The 11,240-nt window shown below is 39.8% G+C and overlaps 1 protein-coding gene across 2 annotated transcripts in view; it reads left to right on the top strand.

Annotated features, from left to right (window-relative positions):
• Positions 1 to 11,240, top strand: part of ADCY2 (adenylate cyclase 2) — a 437,129-nt gene continuing 425,889 nt past the window's right edge. For both annotated transcript variants that reach the window (XM_017884065.1, XM_017884064.1), the window contains exon 1: positions 1 to 247. In XM_017884065.1, coding sequence (XP_017739554.1) covers positions 38 to 247 — 210 coding nt within the window. In that variant the 5' untranslated portion in view covers positions 1 to 37. The remainder of the gene's footprint in view (positions 248 to 11,240) is intronic.

The raw sequence follows: 11,240 nt of genomic DNA, 5'->3' as shown, positions 1-11,240 counted from the left end.
CCGGGCGCGCACGGCGGGCGCCCTGTGAGCGGCCCCGATGTGGCAGCAGGCGATGCGGCGCCGCCGCTACCTGCGGGACCGCGCCGAGGAGGCGGCGGGCGGCGGAGACGGGCTGCCGCGGTCCCGGGACTGGCTCTACGAGTCCTACTACTGCATGAGCCAGCAGCACCCGCTCATCGTCTTCCTGCTGCTCATCGTCATGGGCGCCTGCCTCGCCCTGCTCGCCGTCTTCTTCGCGCTCGGGCTGGTGAGTGGCTTCCCCGCGGATCCAGCGCCTCGCCTTCCCCGGCCCCGAGAGGACCCGGGCCAGCCGAGCCGCGTCCCGCTCTGTGCTGCCCCGCGGCCCGCGGCAGCCCCTCGGCCCGCGGCTCCCTGCTCCTCCTGTCGGCCCGCAGCCCGGTGGGCTCTGGCAAGGGCTGCGGGCGAGAAAAAAGTTTCCTGGGAAGGCTCTTCCCAAAATAAAGTTGCCGAGGTGTTCACCAGGTGGACGGGCAGGGCGTGTGCTTTTTGCATCTTTGCACACCGCTGGCAAACTCTGCGCTTTCTGCCGGGCGCCGCTGCCCGCAGCGCTCGAATAGGTCTCCCCAGAATCAGCCCTGGGCTTCCTGGGCGAGTGGCTGTCTCCTGCCCGGTTCCGCTGGCACGGCCCCGCAGCTGGCATTTTCGTTTGGATTGGGCGTTATTCAACTCTGCAGAAAGCCTGCCTTGGGAAAGTGGTTAATGACAAGGAAAATGAAGAAGAAAAATTAAGTATACATCTTTGCCTTTGCTAAAATCATTTAGCCCTTTAGCCCGATAGACAGAAAGTGATGGGGTGTTGACTTGTGAATCTTTCATCTCAGGGTCTACAGTTAAGAAGCGTTTGGGATGGACGGTTGCTTTCCCGTTTCTGGAGAAGTAACGTGGTTAGGGTTTTGGACAGGTTATTAAAGTGGATTTATCACTAGGAATATAATGCAGCTCAACAGCCAGTTTTGCCAGTTTATATTTTTCCAGCAGAAATCCTTGGCTCACTCCCTTGAAAAGTGACGGGAAGTCTGTAGATGGCGATAACTTCCTGTTACTGATCTCTGAGTGTGTGGTTCAAACTTTTGCACTGCCTGTGACATGCATGTGCAGATTTTGTGCAAGGCATCGATTATCCAGCGAGATTTTTTTTTTTTTTTTTGTCAGTGGTTGATCTGTGAATGTCTCCACTGGGTGATTTTTTTTTTTAGCTTAGAATATAAATATGTGCCTATATTTATATGTGTCCACCACCAAAGAAGTGGATTTTGCTTATGTTTCACCATGCATAAAATAGCTGTTCTTGGTATTTGGCAATTTGTTTCGGATATCCAGAGCCAGATGGTGTTCAAATGTTATGCATGGGAAGAATTGTTAACATCATGTTTTCAAAAAATAAAAAAATTTCCCCACACCACTCAATGGTAGCCGTCTACTGATTGAGTTCAATGAGGTAAGAATAGAAAATAGAATGTAGGAGGCCATGAAGTCACAGATCACACACTGGCTCTTGTACTATCAAACCTAGGGCAGAGAGTACCTTTTGATCCCTGTAGTCTAGATATGCGTCCGGAGCAGCCCTCACTCTCTCCACATGGAACCACCCTTCTATGCTCTCTGGAATGGCATTTTTATTTCTCTTTACTACTTTTAGGAACAAAAGGACTTGGGGAGAGACTTTTGCTCAGTCTCATGGGCAAGCAGGATCTCTAAAGACATCTACTTACTGTTTTTTACTTGCTAGGAAGAAAAGAAACATCAGAGTTTTCCTTTGGAAATCTGTTCTGCTGGGGCATTTCGGCTTGCGATTCTCTTGAACCTGTAATTCAAACCTGCTCTGGCTTGTTCTCTTCTAAATAGAAAGGAGCAGGTGATGACCTATTTCTAGCAGCATTAATATATCTAAAGACAAGTGTGAAGTTCATGCTTCCCCTGCACACACTACTTTGTTTTCTGTGATAGAGAATTCTAATTTCTTAAACTTCGTTGATGGAGATTCTTGAATGGGTCACTCAGATTTAGCATGATTGGGTTTAAAGTACCCTTCTTTGAATTGTCTTTGCTTTTTATATTTGTGTTTCTGTATTCAATTTCGTTATGTTCCTGTTTGCTTGGTGCATCTGTGGGAGTGGTATTCTTTTCACAATGTTATCCAAACATCTTTACTTTTCCTTGATAAATCAATCATTTTCATGCTCCTCTTGCCTTCAGCTAAATCATTTTAAGCACAAAGTGGGCATTTCCCACAGCATGCCTGTCACCTATGGTGAGGTCCAGAGAGAGTGAAATGAATCCTGTTCTTGGCCGTACCTAATTCATGGTCTCATGTCTACTATGTGCACCCTTCAAAGAGATAAGCTGTGCAGAAATGTTCCAGAATCAGGGAGGGTAACTCAGTCTGGTAGAAAAGCCACCTTCAGGCAGAGACCAGCTGCAGGACCAAGTCGGAAGGAGCTATGCCTAAGAGCAGTGTGCCCTGTGTTCTGAAAGTGGACCTGAGTCGGGACTGGGATGATGTTGGGCCCCCAACAACCTGTTTCTATTTTGATTTTGGAAGCACCATAACCAACATCTCTGCTTTCTAAAACATGTTCTCCATCTAGATAGTCAACGATGACTGGGGTAGGGACATTTGAAGATAGAATAGGGCTAAGGTAAAGCTGTGTTCGTGTAATTAGAGATGAGTTCATTTCTTGGGCTGGCAGGGCTTGGCTTCAGAGAGGTCTACCTTGGGAGGTGGGAATGGCTGCTTTGGGACCCTGCCAAGGTTTCCATGCTGGAGCACTTTACTTGAATAACTGGGCTGCCATGCAAATCAGGAGCTAAGCAGATCTATTTTTGCTGCCTAAAATCTTGGACAGATTCCTTTTTTCCCCCTGAATCTGCCTGATTTTGATTTCCATTAGACTTTCATCGGTTCTTATAGAAGTTTGGCAATTTTCTTAAAGCACATCCCTAGCCTCCTAGAGCAAAACAGCATTTGGACTACAAAATGCTCTTAGCATAATGCTAGTACATAGAGATTTTTTTTTGCTGTATGTAGTTGCCTTTGTAGAAGTGATTTGGAATGCATACTAAAAAGAAAAAAGCAAGCTTCATTTTGATTTAATATTTCCCTGATTGACATTGTTCACAAAGTGATTTCATCTAATTTCAACCTTTGATCAATTCATGATTCTGCACTGTTGGCCCTAAAATTAAAGTAATCCTCAAAGTTTTATATACCGTCAAAATAAATCCTGAATTGAAACTTCACAGTCTTGGTTAATTTCTACATGAAAACAATTAAGTAGTTTTAATCCCATATTTGTGAAGAATTATCTGAAGACATGAAACTCAGTAAATAGAAAATTTGATGGCATGTCTTGAATTTACATATTGTTTAATAATATGAGTAATAGTTTCTGCTGTTTATCATGGAGAGTATTCATGAAAAATCTGATTTATAATTTTTTCACCATCAGCCTGTTGAGTGCCTACCAAGTGCCAGGAACGGCAGTAATTATGGGCATGGGGAACAAAATAAACTTGACCCTTGGCATCAGAAAACTTAGAACTAATGAAATGAAATTTTAAGTCATAAGTCCTATCATGTAACTTGGTTTTAAATTTTTTTTCTTGTTCTCATTGTTTTTTCTTTTTCTACTTTGTTTTTTGGAACTGGTTTTTATTACTGAGTGCATGAAAACCCTTTTTCAGAATTTAATACTCTCATTTATTATATCCAAAATCAGCCAGCTGTTTTCCAAATTTGCCTGTCAGTGTTAGGAAAGGTTGACATAATTTTTTTTTCATTTTGTCAGAATACCAGCTGGCTCCAGCCAGATTTGTTTTGGCTAAAATTTATGATTAGGAATAGTCAATATTTCAATATAAATGAAAAAATTGTATTCCATAATTTTAAGTAGTCAGATAGAGAAATAAAGTAGATATTTGTGTTTTTTAGTATGATACTAAAATAAGAGTATGCACTTTTATTAACTATAAATAGGTAATACATGTGACTGAGAATATGACCCACCTTGTTTCTTTTATGGTGATATAATGAACTAGATATTTAAAACAATAACCAGAAGTATTTTTTATTATGAATCAATTTTCCAACATCAGATATTTTTTCGAAGGGCAGATTTATCAGAGAGGTTCTTTTATCTGTACATCGAGAAAGAATTTTATTCTTCCAAAACAAATTAACATACCCAATTATTTGTAGACAGCAACCAACTGTGTTATTCCAGACAATCTTTCAGCACCCCCAATAGGTGGAAGAATCACCTCCTTTCTTGGGGATTGGAGTATGGGAGGGCAGATGGATGTACCCAACATCCCCTCTAAGGAGCAGGAAATTCTGTGCATGCTTTCTCTAGTTTCATAATTCTGAGTGTGGAAGGGAATAGAGCATGTTCTTAGGTATTGCAGTAAAGGTAGCTAAAGATTCATCTTTTTATGCATTTCTATACACGCAAGAAATCTTACTCTGCAGGTGCTTGTAATTTGCAACCAGTAATTCTCTAAGTCATTTTAGTTATAATTTACTTGCGGTATAACAAAGGCCATGGAAAAACTGTAATTTTCTGCAGGAAAGATGGTTGCAATTTAGGGACCTAGCAAGAAAGGATTTGGAAGCATCCTTTGGATACTGAAATGTATGATTAAATATATACATGGCACCTTCCTTTCCTGTTTTAAAAGGACAGTGGAGTGAAATGATTGAGAGCATCTGCTGTGTGGGAATTGTGGCTTTGTCCATTTCTACTTCTGTGACCTTGGGAAAATTGTTTAACCTATGTCTCAGTTTCCTTGTTTGTAAAATGACATGGTACCTGCCTTGTAAGTTGATGGTCTCAATTAGTACATGCAAAGTCCTTAGAACAATGCCTGGCATAAAGTAAACCTCCAGGACTGTTAGCTGTTCCTAGGTCTTGTAGCTGCATTTTCACTGTTACTGTGAAAGAATACTGTAGTCACATTGCATTAGAGCCAGAAAGGTGATCATTCTACAGATGATGATACTGAGACCCTGAGAAGTGAACTCATCTCTTCAAGGTCATGCAACTGCTACGTTGTCACAGGGTCACAGGGCTTTTGACTTTCCCTGGGTGACTTTGCTAGAGAACATTGCAGGTCTAGAATTCCCAGCTCTGGTCTTGGAAAATAGCAGGTTTTCTTGTTGAAATTTCTTACTAATATGAACAGCCTCAATCTTCATTCTGTGTAATGGAGTTACCTCTCAATGCTTTTCTCTTCCAGAGTTAAAGGAATTCCGTAGCGATGCTTCCTCGTAATTAATTCACTGACTTGCTGGCATTATTTATTTTCATTATGCTAAATGTCCCCAGTGTCTTCCCCATCAAGTGGAGCCTTGACTGTGGCTCTGCTTTTGTTGTCTGAGAAGTCCTGGCATATGCACCATGGGTGTGAGAATCATTCCTATTAAGCCGTGATTCTTACTGATAATTTAAAACCGAATATTCTACTAAAAATGGAGCAACACTATTAGAGCTGTGTTGAAGGTGTTTTGTGTGTGATGTATTTCATCAGAAATTGTTAGTGACAGGAGAGTCCGAGCTGGATGCTGGGCTTACTCCACTGGTATACGGGTTCTTCCTACCACTTGGTGTTGACATCGAGACAATTCATTGAACCCGACTCATTTCTTCCTTCATTGAGTATTTAGAGCACCTGGGTTGGAGGGGTGGGTGGGGGGCAAGCACCATGATTGACATCACCCTGGATGGCACTCCACCCTGAACTGGCTCACTCCTGCATGTTGACATGATCCCTTAAATACTGTTGACTGCTTTAGGGCAGGCTATCATCATGATCATTATCATATCTAAGGACCACAAGAGCTGAGGGCATTCAGCTCTGACCCTCTCCACTTTCTGGATCTTCCTGAGTGGCTCCCCTAATCTTAAAGTCTCTTCCACGACTCTGTGTCTTATATCCAAACGTTTGGGAGGACAGAAAAGGATTATTAAGTTAGCTCATGGGTTTGGTCCATTTGACAAAACTAAGCCTGTGCTAATTCTTCAGTCCTTTTTTGGTATAAGGATACGATAAAAAAAAAAAAAAAATCACAAGGGAGAGGATGAAAAGAGGGTTGTGAGAAGACTTCGTTTGTACAGCTGTTTTTGGCAATGTTAGACATAGTTCTTTTGGTTCCCTCTTTTTGCTTCTGCTTATACTTCTGTCTCTAGGAGCCAGACACAGGTGAGAGTGGGGTAGACACCGTAAGAAAACCTCAACCCAAAAGCCATTGTGGGCAGCTTTACCAGCTAGTTTTCTGACTCTGCCCAGAGTTCTAGAACAACTGTGCCAAGACAAAGAGAATGAAAACACAGACCTGACCACGGCTCATAGAGATGTGTAAGGCAGATTGTATCTCAGAGTTGAACCAAGTCACTTCTGAAAAGCTTGGTGCTGGAAATGGGATAGTTCAATTATAGGGCAATTAATATATGTTGAGTAAATAATTTATTGCATTTGAAACATATAGACAGAAAGTATAATACTATAGTTTTTTTTTAAAATGTTGAAATTCTGAAGATTTCTCAAGATGGTCATTATTTTCTGGGCGAGTCCTGTGAATAAATCAGGTCTCTAGGGTCATCACCCCATAGAAAGTTCCTGGTAGAAAAGATGGCAGATCAGCACTATTGTAATGGGAGCCCTGACTGCAAGATCTTGGAATTATGAATTCTATCCGTTTATATCAATGTCCTTTGCTGTCCCTCAGACATAATGATGCGGGGGTATTGCAGCTAGGACAAGCCAGGGCTCAAAGATACTGGTTTTTATTCCTGTGTGCTTTCTCCTAACACTGAATTATATTATGTGTGTGTATATATGTGTGTGTATATGTGTGTGTATGTTTGTGGGTGTTTAGTGTCCTGTATTATTTTCTTAGATGTATAGAGAAAACAAGAGTAAATAATTAAAATATCAAGTTACTAATGATCTATGGACATTATGAAAGAAATAAAATTTTAGACTAGTCCATTATTAGAATGAATTAAAGTTATTAATATTGAAAATTAACTACGGAGATCAGGTTAACGTGAATAAAACAGATAATGAGGAAATCTTAGCACAGTCCAGACATATGATCAACCTAATGTCTAACTCTTTCCCATCATTTACTTGCAGTGAATTCAAATACATAACCTCCATACTCTTTGGAATTGAATTTTAGTTGCATAAAATAGAATTACTCATTTGATAATTTGATTAATATTTGATTCTCAGGCATAATCCTCATTGATCTCTATGTGGCTTATTTATAGTAAAATAAATTTTCATGAATCCATTTTGAACTAGAATATCTCTAATAGCAAATTTCTTTCTATATGCTGAACTCATTCCATTCTACTCTCTATCCTCAAATGTAAACTTCGTCTTGAAATTGAGTTTTATCATTCTTTTACTTGTCTTTTTGTTCATTTTATTATGTATACACACATACATATAAATGATATATATGTGTGGTGTGTTATAGAAATTGAGATTTATTTGCCTATTTTTTCCTTGAGGAGAATCAATTGCCACCGATCCATTTCAATTACTTTCTTCATATCCGTCATATATCAACATTCTACATATGGTTGATTGGTTATGGGCTGTTCTGCCACATTGACTAAGTTTTTGTTTTGTTTTGTTTTTATCCTTTCAATGCTACACACACACACACACACAATTACTAAAGCTCTGTAATAAGTATTTTTGATTTATTTATGGGGAGATTGAAACTTCTGTTTCAGTATATTTGATAGTAGTAAGATTGTCTAGTATTTCTAATTTTATTTCTGGGGTCAGTTTCAGTAAGATGTTTTTCTAGGAATTTTTGCATTTCATCCAAATTCTCAAATTTAACTGCATGCTCATTTTGATAATAATGTTCTCCTTTTGATGTTTTACATATGCTTTATTTTGATTTTATTTATAATATTGTTTTTATATGCCTTCTTGTATAATCTCACCAGAAGTCTTCTTTTTAGCTTTTTCAAGAACTATCCTTCTTTGTTTATCTTATCGATTAGTTTTCTTGTGTGTGTTTTTATCTTTATTATCTCCTGTTACGTCAGTCAGAACATATTAGATTATGTCATGGAAACAACTCCACAGTCTTCCTGGATTAACACAACACAACAAAGGTTTATATTTTGCTCAGGATACACGGTAAAGATGAGTCAGTAGAGGGACTCTGCTGGCAGCCCTGTCACTCAGGGATTCAGGATGAAGGAGGGTACATCCCACAACACACTTCTTTCCTCATTGTTGCTCCAGAGAAGAAAAGCTTGCTTCCATGTCTAACTACTGGCGATGAACACTTTCCACATGGGAATGACACATCACTTTCATTCATTTTTTCATTGGCCAGAGTAAATGTTTTTAGTTGTCTTTGGTTGCCTTAAAAACCACCACAAAACTTAGTGACTGGAAACACCACCATCATATATCTTCCTCCTGAACCTGCAGTTTGGGCACATTTGCCAGTGGTGGCTCTTCCTTGCCCCATGCATTGGCTGGGGTGGTTTGAAGGCTATATCTTGCCTCCCTTGAAGGTTTGCTCGCTTCCCTGTCTGGTGGTCATACTGGCTTGCAGCTGAGATTCAGCCGGCACTGCTGGCCAGAACACCTTCATGTGGCCTCTCTACATGATTATTTGACTTTCTCTTGATATGGGAGCTGGTTTCAAGAATGATCATCCTAAAAGAAAAAGATGGAATTGCATGGCACTTTTATGACCCTGTCTCTCAAGTCAGGGAATTCTGCCATACTCTATTAATTGAGGCATCATGAAGACCCTCTCAGGTAGGTGGTCAGTCCAAGGGGATAGAACCTAATTTGATAAAAGGAATGTTAAGCATACATGGGATGAAATGTAGATTGCCCCCATGTGTGGAAAATACCATCTGCTATGTTACCTTACATAGCCACGCCAAACTTTCATATGCCTGGAAGAAGGTTGTATCAATTAACTTGTGCTGTGTAACAACTAAAAACTTAACAGATTTGAACTACTCTTTTTTTTAGCTCATAATTGTGTGGGTCAGGTCTTGGGTCTTCTGACCTAGGTTTCCCAGTTCATCTCTGCTGGTCTGTCTCATGTTTGTGTGGTCTACTGGCATGTTAGTTAATCACTGGATTACTCAAAATAGCCACATTTATGTGTGTGGCCAGTTGGCAGACTGTCCACCATGGCTGTTGAGTGGAGTGCCAGGTCACTCAACTGTCTCCTCTCATTTGGCAGGCTAGCCTGAGCTTCTTTGCATGGAGTTCAGGGACTTCCAAAGAGCAAGAGGAAAGAGGCAAGCCCTACTGCCCAAGTCTTTGTTCAAGTCATTGCCTGTGCCATGCACCTGCCATTAGATTGGCCAAATGGAGCCACATGGCTAGTGCCAGACTCAGTGTAGAAGAGAATTACACGTGGGCGTGGATACAGGGAAGGGGATTATTGCTAGCTGAGATTACAGGCATGCACCACCATGCCTGGCTAATTTTTGTATTTTTAGTAGAGACAGAGTTTCGTCATGTTGGCCAGGCTGGGCTCGAACTCCTGAACTTGCGTGATCCGCCAACCACAGCCTCTCAAAGTGCTGAGATTATAGGCATGAGCCACAGTGCCCAGACAGTGGCTATTATTAAAAAGTAAATAAACAAAACAAAACAAACAAAAAAACAAACAACAAAAAAAACCCAAACAAACAATAACAACAAAAACTCAAAAAACAAAATAAACAGATGCTGGTGAGGTTGTGGAGAGAAAGGAACGCTTTTACACTGTTGGTGGAGTGTAAATTAGTTCAGCCATTGTGGAAGACAGCATTACGATTCCTCAAAGATCTAAAGATAGAAATACCATTCGACCCAGCAATCCCATTACTGAGTATATACCCAAAGGAATCTAAATCATTCTATTATAAAGACACATTTATGTGAATAGTCATTGCAGCAGCATTCACAACAGCGAAGATGTGGAATCAACCTAAATGCCCATCAGTGGTAGACTGGATAAAGAAAATGTGGTACTTATACACCATGGAATACTATGCAGCCATGGAAAACAAGATCATGACCATTGCAGGGACACAGATGGAGCTGGAGGCCATTATCCTTAGCAAACTAATGTAGGAATAGGAAACCAAATACTGCATGTTCTCACTTGTAAGTGGGAGCTAAATTATGAGAACACATGGACACATAGAGGGGAACATATAAGTTATCTTATATGTGGTACCTTTTAATTTACATTTTTGTGATGAACTTTTAAGATAAATTATGTTGTGATCAAAGAACGTGGGTCTGTGTGATACCTCTTCTTTGAAATCTTTGGAGGTTGCCTGACACATGATTTTTATAAATATTCCACATGCACTTCAGAAGAATATTCTTCCACCTAATGGTTGCATGTGGAATTCTGTTTTTCAATTAGGCCAAGATTACTAATTACAATGTTCAAATCCTTTACATCTTTTCTTGTTTGCATTTTTATTTTATTTGCTTGGCCTATCAATAGCAAGATGGGGAGTTGAAATTGTCTGCTCTTAGTAGATTAGTTTACTTTTTTCTCTGATTTTGTAAATTTTTGCTTCATACATTTTGAGGCTATTTTATTAGTTTTACAGATGTTTAAAATTATTATAATTGCCTATTTATTCTTTTCACACCTCATGGTAAAATGGAGTATGACTATGTCTGTAGATAAGAATAAAAATTGTCTATGTATCTATATGCATATGAAAAAGTATATCTCCACACATCCATTTGTAGTCAAATGTTTATCAGAGCTAAAGGCTGATTTCATGTCTCCTAATAATTACTGTCATTTGTGGTACACCTGTGACATACGAAATACCCAGAAGCCACACCAAATCTGGATGACTGCATGTGAAGAAGCTGGCTGAGGGACATTCGGCTTCTCCCACTGAAAAATCACAGCAGGAAGTGATGGAAATCGGTTTCTACCTTTGGTCTTGCTGACTTCAAAGCATTTCACTAAAATATCATTTTTTAAAATTAAATAGAAAGGCAATATTTTACATTAGACTGTCCTTTACTACCTACATGCAAAATAGTACTATTTAACAAAAGAAAAGAAAAGTGCGTTGAAAAGAAAGGAAATACGGATAAGCTGTTACTGCATGGAAAAACATCTAAGAAACAAAGGAGTTGTCACATAAGAAATAAAAGTGATGGGTATGTAATAGGCCTAGCAATTAGAATCCATCTGA

Source organism: Rhinopithecus bieti, unplaced genomic scaffold (assembly GCF_001698545.2).
Source record: "Rhinopithecus bieti isolate Rb0 unplaced genomic scaffold, ASM169854v2 scaffold_13112, whole genome shotgun sequence".
Lineage (NCBI taxonomy): Eukaryota > Metazoa > Chordata > Mammalia > Primates > Cercopithecidae > Rhinopithecus > Rhinopithecus bieti.
Note: the sequence above shows the minus strand (reverse complement) of the source record. Positions and strands in the feature narration are given on the sequence as shown.